The sequence below is a fragment of the Geotrypetes seraphini genome, chromosome 5 (assembly GCF_902459505.1).
Source record: "Geotrypetes seraphini chromosome 5, aGeoSer1.1, whole genome shotgun sequence".
NCBI lineage: Eukaryota > Metazoa > Chordata > Amphibia > Gymnophiona > Dermophiidae > Geotrypetes > Geotrypetes seraphini.
The window spans coordinates 237,600,471-237,620,826 of NC_047088.1; the positions used below are offsets into that span (position 1 = coordinate 237,600,471).

Sequence of the window (20,356 nt, forward strand, 5' to 3'; positions counted from 1 at the left end):
GTATACTTTTTACCTACTTCAAAAAGAAATTCAGATATACCTGTAGGTGAGAATTTGGTCACTGATAAAGACTTGCAAAACCTTACGGCAATATTAGAGGAATCATCTACGGAAGTTAAAGAGAGAGGAACTTTAATTGTTAATTTTATCTTTGAACAAGATCTTAATGCAGTTATGAGGTTATTCTTTAAAAAGTCTGGATCACTTTTTTGTGGTCAACGTTTATGGTTATATCATGATGTAACTAGAATAACCCAGGAAAGACGGAAAATGTTTTTGGGCATGAGAGAAGAGACAAGGAAGCTAGGTGCTACTTTTTTGCTAGCTTATCCATGCAAATGTGTTATTAAGTTCAAAGGTCTAAAATATGTGTATTTTACACCAGATCATCTACGTTTCTTTTTAGATCTCAAAGGTTTATCTAGTGGAGGGAGTGTAGCTTAAAGGAATTGCTGGGTTGTAGCGTTTAAGCCTTTACTTTTTTGTTATATTATTGTAATATTACTCCCTATAATATCTTTGTTTTCTTTTTCCTCCTCCTAATTTGAGGTCTAAGGAAGAGTTAAGTTTCATATATATATTTATTTTAAATATTGTAATGTTCAATGATGCTTTTCTTTTGGAACATGATTCTGTATTTCTAAATCAAGTAGTTATACTTGTAAGTATGTTAAATTCAATAAAAATAAAGTTAAAAAAAAAAAAAAAAAGAAAAACTTCATTAGTGCATCTAAACCTAGAAAAATTATTACATTACATTACAGATTTCTATTCCGCCATTACCTTGCGGTTCAAGGCGGATTACAAAAGAATTATAGATGGTGGGTTCCAATGGAAGATTATTTGTCATTTCTAGAGAGAAAAAGAGAAGTCCGGTAGTTTTAGTTTGGCGGGAAGATGGAGGTAGGGCGGTAAGTGTGATGTTAGGTCTGTTTCAGGAATTTCTTGAAGAATATAGTTTTTATTTCTTTTCTGAACATCTTGTAGTCTGATGGCAGATAAAGGCCAAATGGCCCATCTAGTCTGCCCAGTCGCAGTAACCATTATCTCTTTCTCTCTCGGAGAGATCCCCACGCGCCTATAACAGGCCCTTTTGAATTCAGACACAGTCTCTGTCTCCACCACTTCTTCTGGGAGACTGTTCCATGCATCTACCACCTTTTCTGTAAAAAAAAGTATTTCCTTAGATTAGCTTCATCTTATGCCCTCTCATTACAGTTTCCTTTCAAATGAAAGAGACCTGATTCATGCGCATTTACATTACGTAGGTATTTAAACGTCTGTATCATATCTCCCCTCTCCCGCCTTTCCTCCAAAGTATACAGATTGAGATCTTTAAGTCTGTCCCCATACGCCTTATGATGAAGACCACATACTATTTTAGTAGCCTTACTCTGGACCGACTGCATCCTTTTTATATCTTTTTGAAGGTGCAGCCTCCAGAATTGTATACAGCGAAGGTCTATTGAAGAGGCACTAAGTAAAGTATTATGTGCTAGCTGTAACATGTAGTCCTTACCCATTCTTGACCTCTACAATATGCTCTTAACGTGCAAATTTTCATGAGCAAGCTGGCACAACACCATGCTAACAGTTGGTGTGCTTGTGCAGCAGTGGTTAAAACATGCTAATTTGCATGTTAACAGCTTTACACACCTTAATGGCAGGACCCTAAGGGCTAGATTCACTAAGCCCACCAATCAAGTCCTGACCTCTTAGCGACCTGGACCCGATTCACTCGTTCTCCCTACCTTGGAGAGGGTGAACAACCTGTCCTTATCTACTAAGTCTATTCCTATGAGCATCGGAGCATTTACCTCGCCAGCCTGTGGTAAAAACTTCTTCTGTGGCTTTGTAAAAGGAGCCCAAAATGTCTTGGCTACTTCTGAGGGAGATATTTATGTGAAATGCAAACATATAAGATTAACTTTTAGATTAAAAAAACATGTATAAGTTCATACTTACTGATAATGAACCCATGAAGGACCAAGTGTTTTCTTGAATTGGGTGAGTCCTACAATGTCAATGTATATCAATTCTACTACTTTGTCTCCTTGCGTGGGGCAGCCAGACCTGTTCCCTACAACCTTCTTCATAATCCTGGCCAAAGAGAAAAAAAAAGTTGGTAAAGTAGTCAATTTACTGTGAATAGTCACTTTAACAAAACCTCTTAGATGACATATGAACAAGCAAATATTAAGGAGGCCATTTATTAATAGCTTGTGTGTTCTACCTGCCATGGGACCTCAACACAGACAATATGCCATAATGGCAATACCATTTTCTCATTGGTTTTGTCATTATTTACTACCGTTTGTATATTTCTGAATACTACATAACCATTTGTAAAAGATTCCCCTTAATAACTTAATTATATAAACATACAGTAACATAAAAATCAAATAAATATCCACAAAATAATGAAAAAGCCTGAAGGAAAAAAAATATGTTTCCAACAGTTTTCAAAACTTCATATAACTGTTCTAGGGAGAAAAATGGCCATGGGAAGAGAATTTCATATAAATGGAACAGCAAGTGATAGCTACGCAAGAGGTTTAAAAAAAAAAAAATACTAGAACATCTGTAACTGATACTTTGCATTTCATGTGCACCACTGAAGTAATATTGTAGATTGTGTATTGCATGTGGTGGTTCATGTGTCTAAATCAGGGCTTAACCCAATTCTCGGGACACAACTAACCAGTCAGCTTTACAAGCATACCCACAATGAATATGCACAAGATAAATTTGCAAGCACTACCTCCATTCTATGCAAATCTGAGGTGCTGCATGTAAATTTAACTCATGCATATTCATTGTGGGTAGTCCAAAAACTCCTGGTCTAAATAAATAGATAAAATAGCTTGATTTAATGTGAGTAAGCCTATAATCTCTTGAAGAATGTAAATAGAAATGAAAACCTTGAATATAAGGCTTAACCTTAGCTACCAAATACTCTGGACTCAGCCCATGTAGGACCTTAAAGGTTACATAAGGATCTCAACTAATCTATTTGGAGACACTGAGGAGACCTTAAACTTGTCACTCAATGAGATAAACAAGCAAAGATGATCACTAAAACCAGGGTAATATGAACTCAATAAGCAATGTCCAAGATTAAACTGACTGCAGAATTCTGATCGTTGTCAGCAAAGCAATGAAAGCGGAGATCGATTTATTTATTTTAAAAATTTATAGACCGCTTAGATCTAAGTGGTTTACATAGGAACATACATAATATTAAAACAAACATATAGCTCAGATATAACAAGACAGTAATATTTCCATTTCTCAATAACACGATGTTAGGAAGTGACAATGTCAGATTCAAATTTTTCCCTTCCTTTACATCTCTCAATCTCAAGATCTTATCATTATCACATCAAAACTCAATGTTCTCTCATTATATATTACATGAAGGTGTCCACAAATAATTGAGTTTTCAACATTTTTTTAAAGGTCAAGCGTTCAGAATATAATCTTAAGGTTCCAGGAAAAGAGTTCCAAAGTTTTACTCCAGCTATGGAGAACATCTCACATAATGAACTCTATCTTCCTTTTCATTGATCAGTGTCATTCCTCCTTTGGATCACAGCTTTCTACCTGGTTGATAGATTTTCCAAAGACTTAGAAGCCATAATGGAACAGACGAATATAATACTTGGTGCACAATCAAAAGAACTCTGTATTGGATTCACTGTTGTACTGGAAGCCAATGTAATCTTTTCAAAATTGGAGTGACATGTTCTGTCTTGGGTATACCAGTAATCAACCTTGCAGCAGAGTTCATCAATTGCTGCAAGGATTTACATTTCATCTTAGGCAGGCCAAGGTAAAGCATGTTATAATAATCCAGTCCAGTCAAAATCAGTGCTTGAACCACAGATTGAAAATCACATGGTGGAAGCATCGATTTTAATCTATATAGAATATGCAATTGAGCATATCCTCCCTGAATAACCTTGGATTTGTTTCCCCATTGAAAGTGTGGTATCCAAGCAAACACCCAAGACTGTCATCTCACTCTGTCATCTCTCTCTTCACAACTTATCTATTAATCTGTGCTAACAATAACAAAAAAGCAGCAAAAATACAGTATTTAGGTTTAAATTACTTTATTTAAAGTGTGTGTGTGTGTATTATATATATACTAGTGTTTAAACTCGTTACATTAACGGGTGCTAGAATATGTCTGTCTGTCTTTCTTTCTCTCCCTCCCGCTATCTTTCTTTCTTTTTTTTCTCTCTCTCCCTCCCCCATCTATCTTTTTTTCTTTCTTTCTATCTCTCTCCCTGCCCGCTGTCTGTCTGTCTGTCTTTCTTTCTGTCTGTCTCTCTCTCTTCCTGCCCATGGTCTGTCTGACTTTCTTTGTCTGTCTCTCTCCCTGCCCGTGGTCTGTCTTTCTTTCTTTCTGTCTCTCTCCCTGGCCCCCCTGTCTGTTTTCCATCCTGCTATCTTTCTTGCTGTCTGTCTCTCTCTCTGGCCTTGTGTCTGTCTCCCTACCCGCTGTCTGTCTTTCTGTCTGTCTCTCTCCCTGCCCATCTGTCTTTCTTTCTGTCTCTCTCCCTGCCCCGTCTTTCTGTGTGTCTGTCTTTCTTTCTCGTGCGCTGAGATGCTTCAGCTCCAGCCCCCTTCTCCCACCTACCCTTAAATCACTCCTTTTGCCTCCTGCTAGTCGTTTCCACCGTCCCCTGCCTGAACAACTGTCAACCACAGTCTGGATGCTGAGCGTTGGTATTCCTACTTCCTTGTTATTTTTGTGCTCTCCTTGGTCCTGTTAGACAGAGTGAGGGCGGGAGGGGGGAGATGCCACCATGGTGGTCGCCTCTGTGCGTCCGTGCTTCCGTATGTAGAGTAGAAGGAGCCAGCATCGCCGAAAGAGGGCGATGGGGAAACCACCGCTGGCTCCTTCTACTGCGCATGCATGGGCACAGAAGCACAGAGATTGAACTGTGCATGCGCACTAAGGGTTTTATTATAGTGGATACATATAAACACACACACACATACATATACACAGAATAGAAATCCAATAAATGATTATAAATCCCTTGTTTGTAGCACATGCAGCTTTTCAGGATAAACACATACTGCACATCACTGTTATGAGAAAAGAGGAAATGCTATGGAAATTCAAAATCTCTATGACTAACACAATCAGAATAAATTACATGTTTGCTCAGAAAAACATGAACCAAAACTTTTAAAACAATTAATTTCTAAAATTAAGGTAATTTGAACTTATTTGAAAGGTTTTAATGAATGGATATATATTTTAGAAGATGATGTGGTACAACAGTAAACAGAATCAAGAAATCACCACCTGCAGAATAAGCTACTTAGCATCAATTTCCATGTTCTCACTTATGAATTCTCAGGAGTTCAGATGTACAATGAAACATATTATCATTTTCTGAAAATATATGCTATTTAGTGAATCACCACTCATTTTCTTCTTCAACAGATTACTACTAATAGAACTTCTTTCCCTATTTTATCTTTTGCATTGTAGTTTTAAAAATTTGAAGTAATTGCCTTACTCCTTAAGCTCAGCCAGTGAAGCTGAAATCCTAATGTCATGGCCCAGTAAATAAAGAGATGTAATTAGATCACTCCACTGCACCAGTTCACCGAGCGGGCCACCACTAAACGCATTCTCAGCAATCTTGAATCCAGATTCCTTTGTCAGAAGTCCAAGGTGAATGAGTATCTGAAACACAAACCAGACTCGGAATGAAATTTTATAGCCTGAAAAGCTCTCACAGTGGGGCTTGCCCACCATTCATTCTGTCTAACAAGGTAAAATTTACCATTACTTGATAATTTCCTTTCCTTGAGTCCTGCTAGACCAATTCATTCTGGAAGGTTATCTCCCTGAATCAGCAGATAGAGGCAAAGACTTATGATTCCAATGATAACAGGTGGTTCAGCCAGGAATAATCCACTATGCTAATGCCAAAGATAAGTATTAACTAAAGGAACCTATATACTGGTAGAACCCACTACTAATTATGGAACCCTCTGCAGATTCCACAACATTAAAGCAAGCTACATTTAGTGAACAGGAAAAAGAGTAGCCTAACCCAGTGTTCCTCAAGCTAGTCCTGGGATACCCCCTTGCCTGTCAGGTTTTCAGGATATCATTACATTATATTAGTGACTTTTATTCCGCCATTACCTTGCGGTTCAATGCGGATTACATTAGAGGTTATCTGGACAATTCCAGAAGAGATTACATAGTTGAGCGGTTTACTTTGGGGGATTAGGATACTTCCTGTGGAGTTAGTTTGTCCTGATGGATTTCTTGAATAGCAGGGTTTTAATTTCTTTTCTGAAGGTTTTGTAGTCTGGTGTCATCATCAGTAGATTGGATAATTAGTGGTCAAGTTTCGCTGCCTGCATGGCCAGTAGGCCATCTTACTTTTTTTGCATTTGACGCTTCTGATTGCGGGGGGCGTGAATGGTTGCTTGGTTGTGTCACTTTGGATAAGGCGGTTGTTCAAGTAGGCTGGGCTGTCTCCATTGATTGCTTTAAATAGTAGACAGTAAAATCTGAATTGTATTCTTGCTTGTATTGGGAGCCAGTGTGAGTCGAGGTATGCGGCGGTGATGTGGTCGTATTTCTTCAATGAATAAATCAGTCTCAGGGCTGTGTTTTGTACTGTTTGTAGTTGTTTTATCATGACTGTGGGACAGGGGAGATAGAGGATGTTGCAGTAGTCTAGAAGTCCTAGGACTAGGGACTGGACCACGAGCTGGAATTGTTTTCTGTCTAAGAATTTTCGGATTTGCCTTAAGTTTCTCATTACCGCGAATGACTTCTGTATTATTTTGTTGATTTGTGGTTGCATGGTACAGCTTCTGTTTATCATCACTCCCAGAAGTCTTAGGGTGGGTTGAGTGGGGTATGTGATTGAGTTTATTACTAAGTTTGTTATGGTTTGGGTTTTGTTTGTTTCAAGAAGTATAAATTTTGTTTTTTTCTGGGTTCAGTTTTAGTTTGTGTTCTTTCATCCATGTAGCCACCGTTTCTAGTGTTCTGTGTAGTTTGTCTGTCATGGAGCATATAGGTTGATCTAAAGGAAGGAGGATGGTGATGTCATCTGCATAGCTATAGGAAGTTAAGCCTAATTTGTCTAGGCAGGTGCCAAGAGATGCAGTGTAGAGATTGAAGAGAGTTGGGGATAAAGGCGATTCTTGGGGTATGCCGCAGGGATTGGACCATGGTTCTCATTTTTCTTTGTTTGTTTTCACTCTGTAGGTCCTGGATTGTAGGAATCCTTGAAACCACAATATCCACGATGAATATACATGAAATAGATTTGCATACAATGGAGGCAGTATATACATATTAATCTCTTGTATATTCACTGTGGATATCCTGAAAACCTGACTGGCAAGGGAGTATCCCAGGATCGGTTTGGGGAACACTGTGTTAGGCTATTTTTTTTCTATTCTATCTAATGCCCCAGGTACATTAGATAGAATGCGAACTCACCAGGACAGATAGGAACAAATGTTAAGTACCTGAATGTAAACCACTTAGATTATAAGTGGTATATAAATGCTGAAATAAATAAAACAAAAAAAAATATTAGAGAACGTAGGAAACAGTGAAACGTAGTTAGCCGTCTTCCTGAGTGGGTCTTCAACTGCTCTACCAGGACTCAAGGAAAAGAAATTGTCAGGTAAAGGTGACTTTCATTATCATCCTGTTAAACCATTCCAGAATTATGAGATGTACCAAACTTTATTCCAAGAGGAGTGAAAAGGCTCCCTGCAACACAGTTCTGCCAAAGGGGAGCCTCTCCTCTGCCCTGGATATAAAGCTTGTATGAAGTGAGGACAAAGCTGATTTTACCATACTGGTGTACTTCTCTGTTTCCAGTTGGGACTTATTCCCTCTAATCCACTTCACCAAGTTATCATTCTGCAGATGTTCTCTGGGATGATTGTCCAAGCTTCTACCCAGAAGTGGAGTAGGCTCTAGTCAAGGGTGCATTCAAGCCTGCTGGGAGTGCCTTCTGATTAAGGAGGGAAGTTGCTCTTATTGCCTCCTGGATCCAGTAGGCAAAGACTGAGGTCAATTTCCCTTTGTGCAGCACACAATATGAAAGCCTATCTGATATAGAAAGGAAGTCATAATTTCCAAATACTGTAAAAGAGCCTTGCAGACATCTAGTTTATGAAAAGTTTGAGTAGATCCTGATTTGTTTCTGAGAATAAGAGAGACTTCGGAAGACAAAAAGATACCATCTAGATAAAAATGGAGTCAGCTAATTCACATGCCCTCATCGATGAACAGATGACTACTAAGAATATTGTGTTTAAAAGGCAAAGCCTTTAGCAACATGATCAAAGCTCACAGGGTAGCTTAGAGACTTGGAAGCTCATTTTCAAAGCACTTTGGCACACACACAGTACCAAAGAAACCTATGGTACTTTGTGTGTCTAAGTGCATTGAAAATGAGCCACTTACTGCAAGATCAAATTGAGAGCCCAAGAAGAATAGGGGCCAAATTTGCTTGACTACTCACATAAAACAATCCATATTTAACTACATGCCAAAGAGCAAGTCAATCCTACATCTAAAATAAGAACTGCTGCTTGAACCATCAGGGAAATATAGGCTAGGATCAAGTGCAGGTCCGCACATGATAGCTCTCTCCCCACACACCAGCCTTCAAATGTCCACAGCAAGGCTGTGATGACAGAGGGCCAATAACTCTTCCATTTCAGATGCCAGGCCATAAACAAAGAGAGATCTGGATTGGGATCCTCCATGAACACCTGTTTTTGCTGCAGGAGCTTGTGCCTTCTTGGAAGCAGAACCAGGGACCCTGACAACAATCAAATCAGGTCTGCAAAAACAGTTGGCAGACCCAATCCAGTGCTACCAAGACCATAATAAATGGATTTCACCATCTCCTGAAGGAAATGCCCTATCAAGATTTGTGGCGTAACACAAAGAAGTTTAACCTCTGGCAGGAACTGGAGATCATCAGTTCATGTCAACCCCTGTTCCTTCATGCAACTAAAGATGTACATGCACTTCACAATCTGGTGAATGCCAAAGTCCACAGCTCTCTACTAGGATCTGACAGAGCTGCACCCCAGAGCCTCACACAGACCTGCCCTACTCAGCAATACCATACCATTTCTTTTATCCTACAAATATCAGCAAATAATCATTGCGGCTTACAAGAAGATTAATAAGGATTCATAAAGTAACATCAAGGATCAGACAATAATGAGTTCAAGTTCTAGATTACAGTGAGAATAGATGTGTTTTTAGTGATTTCCTGAATTGAAGGTAGGAAGGAATCTGTCACAAGCAGAATGGAAGGTAGTTCCAAATCTTGGGACCTTGGAACTCAAAGGTAGACTCTGAGAGAGATTTTTTTTCTGTATTTGACATGGAGAGGGGAGGGGAAGTTTGCAGCGCTGGACTGATCTTGAATTGTAGATAGAAGGCGTGACCTGAATGGCAGATATTAGTTCAGTTGAATTTTCCCCATATATAGCCTTGTGGACCATACGTGCGACTTTGAATTGGACTCTGCTCTGCGTGTAGCTCTGTCAGTAGTGGACTGGTCCTCTCAAACCGGGTCTGCGAAGGATCAGTATAGCCCCCTATGTTCTGGAGTAGATGCAATCTCTTAAAACCTTTCAGTGGGATGTTGCAGTATAAAGAGTTGCAATAGTCCAGATGTGGGATGAAGACTGCCCAAGCTATTCTGAAGGCATTTAGGATATTAGTACAATCCACTATCCTATTTACCCTGGATTATTGTAATATCATCTACCTGGGGTCATATAAGAAAACACTTACTAGACTGCATCTAGTATAGAACACAGCAGTACACTTGATTTTTGGCTTGAAAAAGTATGATCACGTAAGTCCTTTTTATTTGTAGCTCCTTTTGAAGCCAGAGTCATCTTTAAATTTGGTTGCATTTGTTTTAAAGCACTCTTCGGTTTAATAGCAACATACATGTCATCTCAATTTAAATTATACATGTCAAGTAAGAATACAAGAAATTCTGGTATGTTTATATACCCCATTCATCTGCCTCCATACATTTTGCAGCCAGTTCAGAAAGCAGATGAAAAGCACTAGAAGGGACTTCAATTCATGCTTGAAATATTTTTTCCCCCCAAAATGGTTCAGTAGCTTGGTTATCTTTACAAAATGCCATATTAGAAAGCCCACTACATTTCTTTGACTCTCTCAAGTACAACTGAAGAATGAGAAAGTTGGAATTTATTGAATTCAGGAGATGGTTGAACCTAATATATAAACCTCTCTCTTTAAAAGACAGGCTGAATTGACCATGTGTCTCCTCTACTGATAGATGCACACTGGTTACCAGTAAATCATAGGATCTTTTTTAAACTAATGCTCCTAATTTTCAAAACTCTAACATCCAATGAACCGCAATTCATCTCCAAATCTCTAATCCCATACAAACCTCATCGATCTCTTCGCTCTACTGATCAATGCTTATTAGCTGTTCCATCTCTAAAAATCATAGGCACTAGAAGAGCAGATATATTTACTGTCGCTGGTCCACAAAGGTGGAATAAACTCCCTCAATTTATTAGAATAGAAAAAAATATTACAACATTTAAAAAACTTTTAAAAACATATTTATTTAAAGATGCCTTTGATTTTTAACAGTTCTTTTAAATTTCTTATGTTCTGGTTTTATTGCTTATGAAGTGTGCTTGAGCCACCTTGTAATACCTCTTTTACCCTACCTCTTGTTCTTTCCCCTTATTCTTACGAAACCCGAAATTGTAACTTTTATTTTTTCCCTTTCCCCTCAAGTATGTTTTAAATGTTTTTATGTTATGTTAATATAGCTATTTTGTTAAGTTTCTTATTTCTTTGTATTATATTATGTACATCGCTTAGAAACTGTTATAGGCGATCCATCAAAAGATTGAATAAACTTGAAACTTGAAAACTGTGGGGTTTACCATAAAACTATTGATTATACTGTAGAAGTTTTTAGTAGTTTTATGTATTTTACAGATGACGAATACATCTGGATCTAAGTTCTTCTTGTAGAGAAAGAGAACCCCCCCATACATGTGCTAAATAAATCTTGGGTATAAAACACATGAAAAAAATTTTTATACTCAAGATGCATTTAACACAGGTACAAAGGTTCCCTTTCCTCTATGAGAAGATGCAGACCTAGATCAGAGTAGAGATTCATTCTGAGTAAGAGGTGGTAAAACAGTCAAAAGGGAATTCCTGTAGAATAATCCCCTCTCTAAATATTCCTGTGGAATACAGTCAGGGTAGGGATAATCTTCCAATCTGTATTGAGAGATTTCTGAATGTGTGGAAGAGGGAGGTAGAATATGCCCTACTTCCAGTCTGGAATCTAAGGGCACCTTTTCCGAAGGCGTGTTAGGGCCTTAACGCGCGGAATAGCACGCGTTAAATTGTCGCGCGCGCTAGCCGCTACCGCCTCCTTTTGAGCAGGCAGTAGATTTTCGGCTAGCACGCGCTATAGCATGCACTAATCCGGTGCGTGTGCTACAACGCTTAGCGCACCTTCGTAAAAGGAGCCCTAAGTTAGAAAACAGAGATACTATTCGATCTCTCTATGCAGTAGCAACACATGTAGATTTCTACAACAGTAGGAAAACTGTTGCGTCATAGAAAAGGTACGCTTTATTCTTTTCCCCTGTCACTAAGAATAATTAATTATACTAGCTGGTGTAGCTAAAAGTTTTATACATTTTAAAGTTGTTTCACTTTCCAACACAAAAACTCAGGATAACAATTATCTGAAACTTAAGTATTGTGTTCTGAAGTAAACAAGTCTAATATAAAAACATGAACTTTGTAACAAGCTTCCCCCTAAAAAACAAACAAACTGCATTCCCAAAACCAGAGATCTTATTAAAAAAAAAAAAAAAAAAAAGTATCCTCCCCCCCCCATCCTGTTTAGCAAGCTGCATTGCCACACAGCATGAGCTAAATGACAAGTCGTGGCTCGGCATTTAGTGCAGCTTGATAAAAGGGGAGGTGGGGGGGATAAGTTATTCAAAACAGTTGCTAGAAACAAGATCTAATATCCTTCATAGGTCAGAATCCTTTGTTCATCCAACCCTTTAAAGCATGAAGAAAAAAAATGGTAGATAACAAACTTTCTTTCGTTTTCTCTTCTCCAGATTTTGCTTTTCTGCAAGAGACTTGATTGCTTCTATCCATGCATCATCCATCCGTTTTATTCGTAGCATCATCCATCTGAATTCTTCATGTTTCTTCATGGCTCGAGAGAGGTTTTCAAAATCTGTACGGATTTCAGCCTACAGTTAAAATGAAGCATACCACAATAATTAAAATGGCAGTATCGTTTGTGCCATTTGCGGATTTTAGTCATTCTTCCTTCTGTTGATATGCTCTTTTGTTCAAACCTTTAACATCTTCACTTTCTATCCCATTTGCAATAAAAACCAGGCTTCTCATTTTTGTGGGGGTGTTGTGTGTTTTGTTTTTTATTAATGTGGTACTATAATTTGCTTACAACATTAATGTGATAAGGTATAGCCTCAAACCCAATCAATAAAATAAATAAATAAATAAACAATCAATAACTTAGGGGCCCTTTTAAATACTGCTCAAAGTGGCCTTAGTGTGTCCCACATACTAAGGATATTAAATAGCCTATTTTATATTTTTATATTAATGGCATGCACTAATGTTTACTTAAAAAAACAAAAACAAGAAAACTCCACCTCAAAAAACATGTTATCCAAAAACACACAATTACAGAAGGGAGTAACACTTCTTAAAGAGATTCCACACTACATAAATGTATAGTAGTTAAGGCTCTATTATATAGGAGGAAGTGTTCAGCGAAACAGGTCCCCGATAAAGATTAGTGCCACTGTCTTGCCTTATAAAGAATCATGAGTTAGGACCATATATTTTTGTTGATATAGGAGGTTGTTTTCTGTTCTATGATTATATTAACCCCTAAACATGTACTAATTTTGACATTAGCACATGATCATTAATAAAAATGACCACACAAATACTTACTGCCATCCATTTTGTAGGCAGTAAGGCCTACCCAATTCTATAAACAGCGCCAAAAACATAAGCGCCGAGGAGTGCAATGCAAAGTAGACGTGAATCATAAATCAGGCACCATTTATCGAATTGTGCCTAGCAGTGCGCTTAAGCACACCTTTTTTATGTCAGGGTTTTCTTGGCCTAAATGAGTGTGCCTAAGATCCAAATGATATACCACTCATTTGGAAGCAGATGGGCCGTGTTGGAGACGGAGGATCATGTTTGATGCAAGATCATCAAATTTATACCGTGCAGAATAGCCCAGAAATCTACTTCTGTTCATCAAGTTGCTAGGAATTGAATACGAGTCGGTGGCACCTATCAAGTCCAAAACAAGAACCTACATATCAAACATGCCCATGATCCATCTCCTAACCACTCCTACTTTCTGTTAGGTGCTTTGGGCTAAGTGCCTACCAGAAAGTGATAGGCATCTACCAAGTTAGGTACCTACCATCCAATTAACTGCAATTTAAGCCTATTATGAGGTGCTAATTGCTCATTATTGGCACAAATTAAAGCTTTTTAAATAATTAAGTTAGGTGCCTATATTGGGTAGGCATGCTGATCTAGGTGCCTGACTTCAGCCATCTTTTATAGAATGTGGGCCTAAGGGTTTACACAGTAGTCCTGTGCTAATCAGTTAGTATAACTGCATTATTTGTCTGTGTAGAATGTAATGCTTAGTCTATATGGATTTTATGTACGTTACATACGTAACTTGCTTAGGTTTCAAGCTGGCAATAAATTCTTAACATAAATAAATTAACATGCGCTGATTACTGCAGGAACATCACCCCACTCCAAAAAAAATTTGCATGTGGATTAGTGCATGCTAAAATGGCACTTACTGCAGGACGCCTCACACATTAGCATCTAGCAGTTTAAGAAGACCCTGAAATCTCAGTACACTTTCAACTTCATAAATAGTGTAACACACAATAATTTAGAACATAAATTAAATCCATGACAATTGTTTTCTCACCATTGTCCTTTGGTCTGCTTCCTCTTTAGGATTTTTTGCTCTCCAAAGAAGACGTGGACACCAGTTTTCAACCTAAAATATATTGGAGGGGGGTAAAAGTTGGTGCTTTTGAAATATGATAGAATATGGCTTCTTTCAAAATCCAGTAAGAGAGAACAAACAGCAAAGCTAAAAGACAGAGGAAAACTAAAATTTCTAAAGATTCTGGGCTGCAGTATGTCCAAATACTTCAAGGATATTGGTTAGGCAGAGCCTTGAGATCATTTCTCTCCTATCGCATGCATTTTATATCTTTAGAAAAGTGCTTGGTACATCTAACATTCCCCCCCCCTTTTACTAAACTGCAATAGCGGTTAGTAACACAGGGAGCCACCCTGCTCTCAAAGCTCATAGAGTTCCTATCAGCTGAATCATGGAAGCCAAAATCTTAACAGACTATATGGTTGGGTAGAACGGCCAAAGCAATCACACACAATCACAGCTGAATGATCTAAGATTAAGGGTCCACAGCCCAATCCTTAGGACACATCCAGCTAGTCAGGTTTTCAAGATATGAATAGTGAATATGTACGAGATAAATTGTATACAGTACCTCCACTGTATGCACATTTATTTCATGAATATTCATTGTGGGCATATTGAAAACCTGACGGACTGGATGAGACAAGGATTGGGTTGAGCATCACTGATCTAGATGACAAATCTCAAATAAGTTAACATGTATATTACCTGCTAGAGAATGACACGGGGACAAATTTGTCCCTGTCCCCATGTTGCTGTCCCTGTCCCATTCCTGTAAACTCTGCCTTAACTGCACAAGCTTTGATCACATGATTTTAAAGTGTTTGAGGCTTGTGCAGATAAGGGCAGGGACAGGAAAAGAACTTGCGGGGATGGAACGGGAAAATGAGTTCCTGTGGGGATGGGGAAGAATTTGTCCCCGTGCCATTCTCTATTACCTGCTACTACTATTTGTTCCTATACTGCCACCAGATATATGCAGTGTTATATACAAACACAAAAAGAAGAAAAAAAACATGCTCAACAGAGCTTAGCAATCTATTTAAGAGAGACAAGACAAATAAGAAATAGGTAGTTTTCTTTATTAATTATGGGGATGGTTTAAGACAACATGGGTATTAAACATGTAAATGGAACCATTAGGGTTTTACCATGCTAATCTTCTTTCTTTTAAACAGAAATGGTAATCTTGATCATGGGGTTAAACCCCCATTAGTTGTAAGGGTTATAGAGAGCCCACCTCCCATCACTCTGGAATGAGCTCCACCCCCTCAGTCGGTACCAAAGTATCTAGTGAGTCCTAGAATACAAACATTAGAAAGGGTTTGGGGAAACGCTCCAAAACTACATAAGCCTGTTCTGCTCTAAATGCAAACATTAGAAAGGGTTTGGGGAAACGCCCCGAAACTATATAAGCCTGTTCTGCTCTAAATGCAAACATTAGAAAGGGTTTGGAGAAACACCCCCAAACTACATAAGCCTGTTCTGCTCTAAATACAAACATTAAAGAATAATGCTAGTTAACTACAACTAAACAGAACAAGGTAGTAGTAAAAAGGAACCACCTACCTGTATGCCATCTGCACCAATAGTTTTCTAGCTCTTATGAGTGAATTATTCGTAATTTCTGACCCTACCGGGTAGGCGATAGAAACAAGACATCTAAGCAAGCATGTCTAAAGCAGAAAGCAGGCTAGTATATATCAGACAGGGCAGGCATCAAGACTACCAATCCTGTTTACAAAAAAGATTAGCAAGATAAGAACCTAATCTTTCCTTCTTGTGCAACAGGACTGGTCGTCTTGACCATCAGGACGTATCAGAGAAGTTCCTGGTTCCTGTGAGACAGATGAGCCTGCTGCCAGCACTGAGGACCCAAAAGCGATGTCCAACCCCTCTGCTATATCCACCCTTTAAAGCTTAGAGACTGTGTGGAGACTGGACCAAGTGGCTACCCTGCAAATCTCTGCAGGTGAGACTGCTCTAGATGCTGCCCAAAATGATACAACTCCGCGAGCAGAGAGTGTCTTCACTGCCACTAGAGACTGATTTCTGCTTCCATTATTTGCGGAAGATATGGCCTTCCTTATCCACCTGGATATGGTTGCTTTAGATGCCAGCCTCTCCTGAAGTGCCACATTCGTAAGCACAAAGAGGTGATTAGACAGGTGGAACTTCTTGATCACCTCCAAGTAACAAATCAAAATTTGTCGCACATCCAGAACTTTCAACACCACCTGCTTTCTTCATTCCCATAAGTGTGAAGACTGGGAGTCACACCTCCAGGTTCACGTGAAAACTGGGCACAATCTTCAGTAGGAAGGAAGGGACAATTCAAATCAAGATGCTAACCTCTGAGATGCGAAGAAAGGGTTTCCTGCAGGAAGCGCCTGCAGCTCTGACACCCTTCTCACTGACATCACAGCCACTAAGAAAATTGTCTTAACCATCATATCTATCAGGGACGCCACCTCCAACGGCACATACAGGGTTTTCTTAAGTGCCTGCAGGCCAGATTAAGGTTGCAAGATGAAAAAGCTGTCATACTGGAGGGCAAAGAAATGAGGTTGCATTCAAAAATCTTGGAAACATTGGATGGGATGCCAATGACAGCTTGCTGACCTGTGCTCTGAAGCAGAAAAGTCTGGTTATCTGTACCTTGAGAGCCAACAGCCAGGCCTTTCTTCAAGCCGTTCTGCATGAAGTCGAGCACCACTAAAACTAGTGCTGTCACCAGGTCCGAGCACTGTCACTCTAACCAGTTCCTGAAACACTCCTAGGCTTTCATGTGGGCTGCTAATGTGGACTGCTTCCTAGATCTCAGGAGCATGACAATAACTTCAGAAGAAAGGCCTTTATGTCCTAAGGCTTCATGCTCAAGAGCCATGCTATCAGACCAAAGCGTTCTGGATCCTCGAGAGCTATGGGACCCTGTGAAAGAAGATTTGGATGACAAGGAAGCCTGAAAGCCTCATCCCTCTGCAGATTTAAGTCTGTGAACCATGACGGCCTTAGCCAATCTGGACCTACCAGGACCACTCGACCTGGGTGCATTCTGACCCGCCGAAGTACTATATCAACGGCCATGGGGGAAACACATACAGGAGCTCCTTCTGGGCTCGTACCTTCAGCTGAAGAAACGAGCCACCTTTTTGTTAGATGCTGAGACCATAAGGCAAATATGACATGAATCCAAAGTATCTCCACTTGAGGAGTCCATCTGTACTGTTTTCTGTTGAAAATAAGGGGTATTGAGACAGATGGAGGCTTTTATTTTGTAAATCTTTATTCATTTTACATCTTACAACAAGTGTAACAATAAATAATACAACATTTGAATCTCTATCATATTCAAAATTAAGACATTAAAATTTTAACCCAATCCCTCCCAACCCAACCATAATCTATGCATTCACAAAGCTCATATACAATATTCTTTATTATTGATCTAAATATTTAATAAAATTATAAAATCCCTCTCCCCACCCCTTCCTTTTTATTGTATTTATAATGGAAAAATGGTATCTATTCATTACAATATCTTGTCAATGGCCCCTAGATTTCATTAAATTTATTATAGTTCCCTCTTTGTATAGCAATTGCTCTTTCCATTTTATAAATGTGACATAATGAATTCCACCAGAAGCAATAATTGAGTCTACTCCAGTTCTTCCAATTAAATGTAGTTTGTTGTATGGCGACTCCTGTCATGATCAATAAAAAAGCTTATTATTGTTAGACGAAATTTGACTCTGTGTCCTCAGATGGAGGCTTTTAAAATAAAACTGGGAAATCCAAGATAGCTGCCACAATATTTATTTATTTATTAATTATAACCCGCAGCATCCCACAATTTTGCGCGGGTACAATAAAACATACACAATAAAATTACAACAAACAGACAATTCCATAAAAAACATCACATTGAAATTAAAATAGCAATTCTGGTGCTTAAAATGGCTCATGGAAAAAAATGCCAAAAAAATGCCAAAAAAGGGAAGGGGTTTTGGGAGAGGGGGAACTGATCCCTAACCTCAAGAAATTTAAAAAAATGACTTTTAAAGGACTCCCCTCTCCTACCCCCGATTTTCCCCATAGGCTGCAATAGCCATATTCATTGTTCCATGTTCCTGTGCTGGAACCTCAGATCAGAGGTGAGAGAAGATTTCTGTTTCAGACAAGCCTGGAGTCCAACAGATGGCTTATTTTTTTGGACTCCCGTCCAGTCCCCCAACGTGGAACTGGACCTCAAGACCCCCACTGGAGTTGCGCGATGACATGGGAGGGAGAAATGCAGTCAGCCCTGATCCTGGATAAACTGCAACATGACCTGCTCAGTCTGCATTCAAACCCACTGTGGACAAAACCTGGGGCAAGATTGCTCCCAAGGGTACAGACCTTGAGTTCCAAGAACTACTGATGCAGACTGGCAGGAATTATGCAAGGAATGTGCCTGTGGGCTACAGATCTCAGCCCTGAGAGTCTGTATCTTCTCGAAGTTGGAGATGCTTCGGGATGACTGGGATCCTCTGCAGCACTGAAAGCCTCTGACCGGATAAGAAAACCCCCCTGAAAATAATAAAGATTAAACTCAAGCAGAATAGACAGGGTCCCTACTCTTTGCTTGTAGAGAGTAAGATTGAGGGGGTGGAGCATGAAAAGAAATAGAGGGCTCTCTACAACTCTCGCAACTAATGGGGGTTTAACTTGATGGTCAAGACTACCAGTCCTGTTGTACAAGAAAAGCGGTTAAAGGTAAAAAAGCAGCCTCAAAAAGGTAGGTTTTTAGCCTGGCTTTGAATAGGGCCAGAGAAGGGGTGAGGCATATCAAGTCTATTCTGGGCATACAGCACATCAAGATAGGATGAACAGAGTCTGGAGTTGGTATCCACTGTTTAATTTATTTATAAGCAAGTAAATATCAGAAGAGTTGCAGATACTAAATAAGGAGTACTTTTTGATTCCATCTTTATGAAGGAGTCATCTTTTATCACCAAACACACACCAGCTTTCAGTGCTACTGAAAAGTCTTAAAAGTAGCTCACAGGTTATTTGCCAAAAACAAAACAACTCTAAATTATTTCTAATGAACATAAGAGCATAAGAAGCGCCATCTCCGGATCAGACCTTCGGTCTATTAAGTCCGGTGATCCGCACACGCGGAGGCCCAGCCAGGTGTACACCTGGCATAGTTTTTAGTCATCGTTGATGAGACATCGTTAGTAAAAGCCTATAATGCCATGACACTGGCCCTGACGCAGCGGATGAAAATACTGACCCGCGAAACGCTGGCCGCATCGGCACTCTCTTGAGTTATTGTTGCCCTGGCATGTTTTCAAGCTACTATCATCTTCAGATAAGTGGCGCTTTTTTGAAATTTCAACTTTAAAACAACTTTTCTCAGTTTCATGGATGAGTGCACTGAAATAGCATGATAGAACACATAAGACTTTTCTTGTTCTTTTTTTAAGATTGAACCTTTAACGGTGTTGTTAAGTAAATTAAAAAAACTTTAAAAATCCTAAAAAAATGCTTTAATAAATAATAAGTATAGGATTACTAAAGTATAAATAAAAATAAAAAACATGTTTTTAGGCCAATGACTGGAGCTAGGAGATGATAAGCTACGCTGAATTTCCGAGTCTATGACTGTGCGTAGGCTCCATCTCTGAGGCCTTTTCCTGTATAGTGCACTTCTCCTATTGAGTGGAGTTTGCTATTTATATTTGATATAGTTTTTAGTCACCCATATCCCTCTATGCCTCTCGTAAGGAGATGTGCATCTAGTTTGCTTTTAAATCCTAGGACAGTTGCTTCCGCCTTAACAAATAATTTGAAATAAGACTTTAACTAGTCTAAGACAAACAAATGCCATTTAAGAGTTATATAAACTAAGCCAAACATCACAGTCAGTCTGACTTTAGACTTCAGATCTCTTTTGAATGTTCAGGGAGAAAGAATACTAGGAGGAAATCTAAGCAGTGTGACACTCTAAGTGACCCCCCACCTGTTTGTGGAGAACTTGGAAACTTGTGCAAGAGGAAAACAAAGTACAGTACTGAACTGGACAACTGAAATTTAAGTATTTTCCTACTTCCTGGAAATCAGATAATGCAGTTCTTGATAAAAGGAAGACAAAGACGTGTCAAAAATTGCAAAATAGTAAAGAAATGAATATACACTATTTTATTTCTGTTATGTTCAATAATTTTAACTGAATATTTAATGTAATTTAATGTAATTTATTTCTT

General features: G+C 39.0%; 1 protein-coding gene across 3 annotated transcripts in view; it reads right to left on the minus strand.

Annotated features, from left to right (window-relative positions):
• MGAT5 (alpha-1,6-mannosylglycoprotein 6-beta-N-acetylglucosaminyltransferase) overlaps positions 1–20,356 on the minus strand; it is a 251,467-nt gene that overhangs the window by 122,236 nt on the left and 108,875 nt on the right. For all 3 annotated transcript variants that reach the window (XM_033944757.1, XM_033944755.1, XM_033944756.1), the window contains exons 6-9: positions 14,085–14,156; positions 12,169–12,330; positions 5,541–5,710; positions 1,966–2,100 (exon numbers count right to left, since the gene is read on the minus strand). In XM_033944757.1, the coding sequence (XP_033800648.1) occupies positions 1,966–2,100; positions 5,541–5,710; positions 12,169–12,330; positions 14,085–14,156 (539 nt within the window). The remainder of the gene's footprint in view (positions 1–1,965; positions 2,101–5,540; positions 5,711–12,168; positions 12,331–14,084; positions 14,157–20,356) is intronic.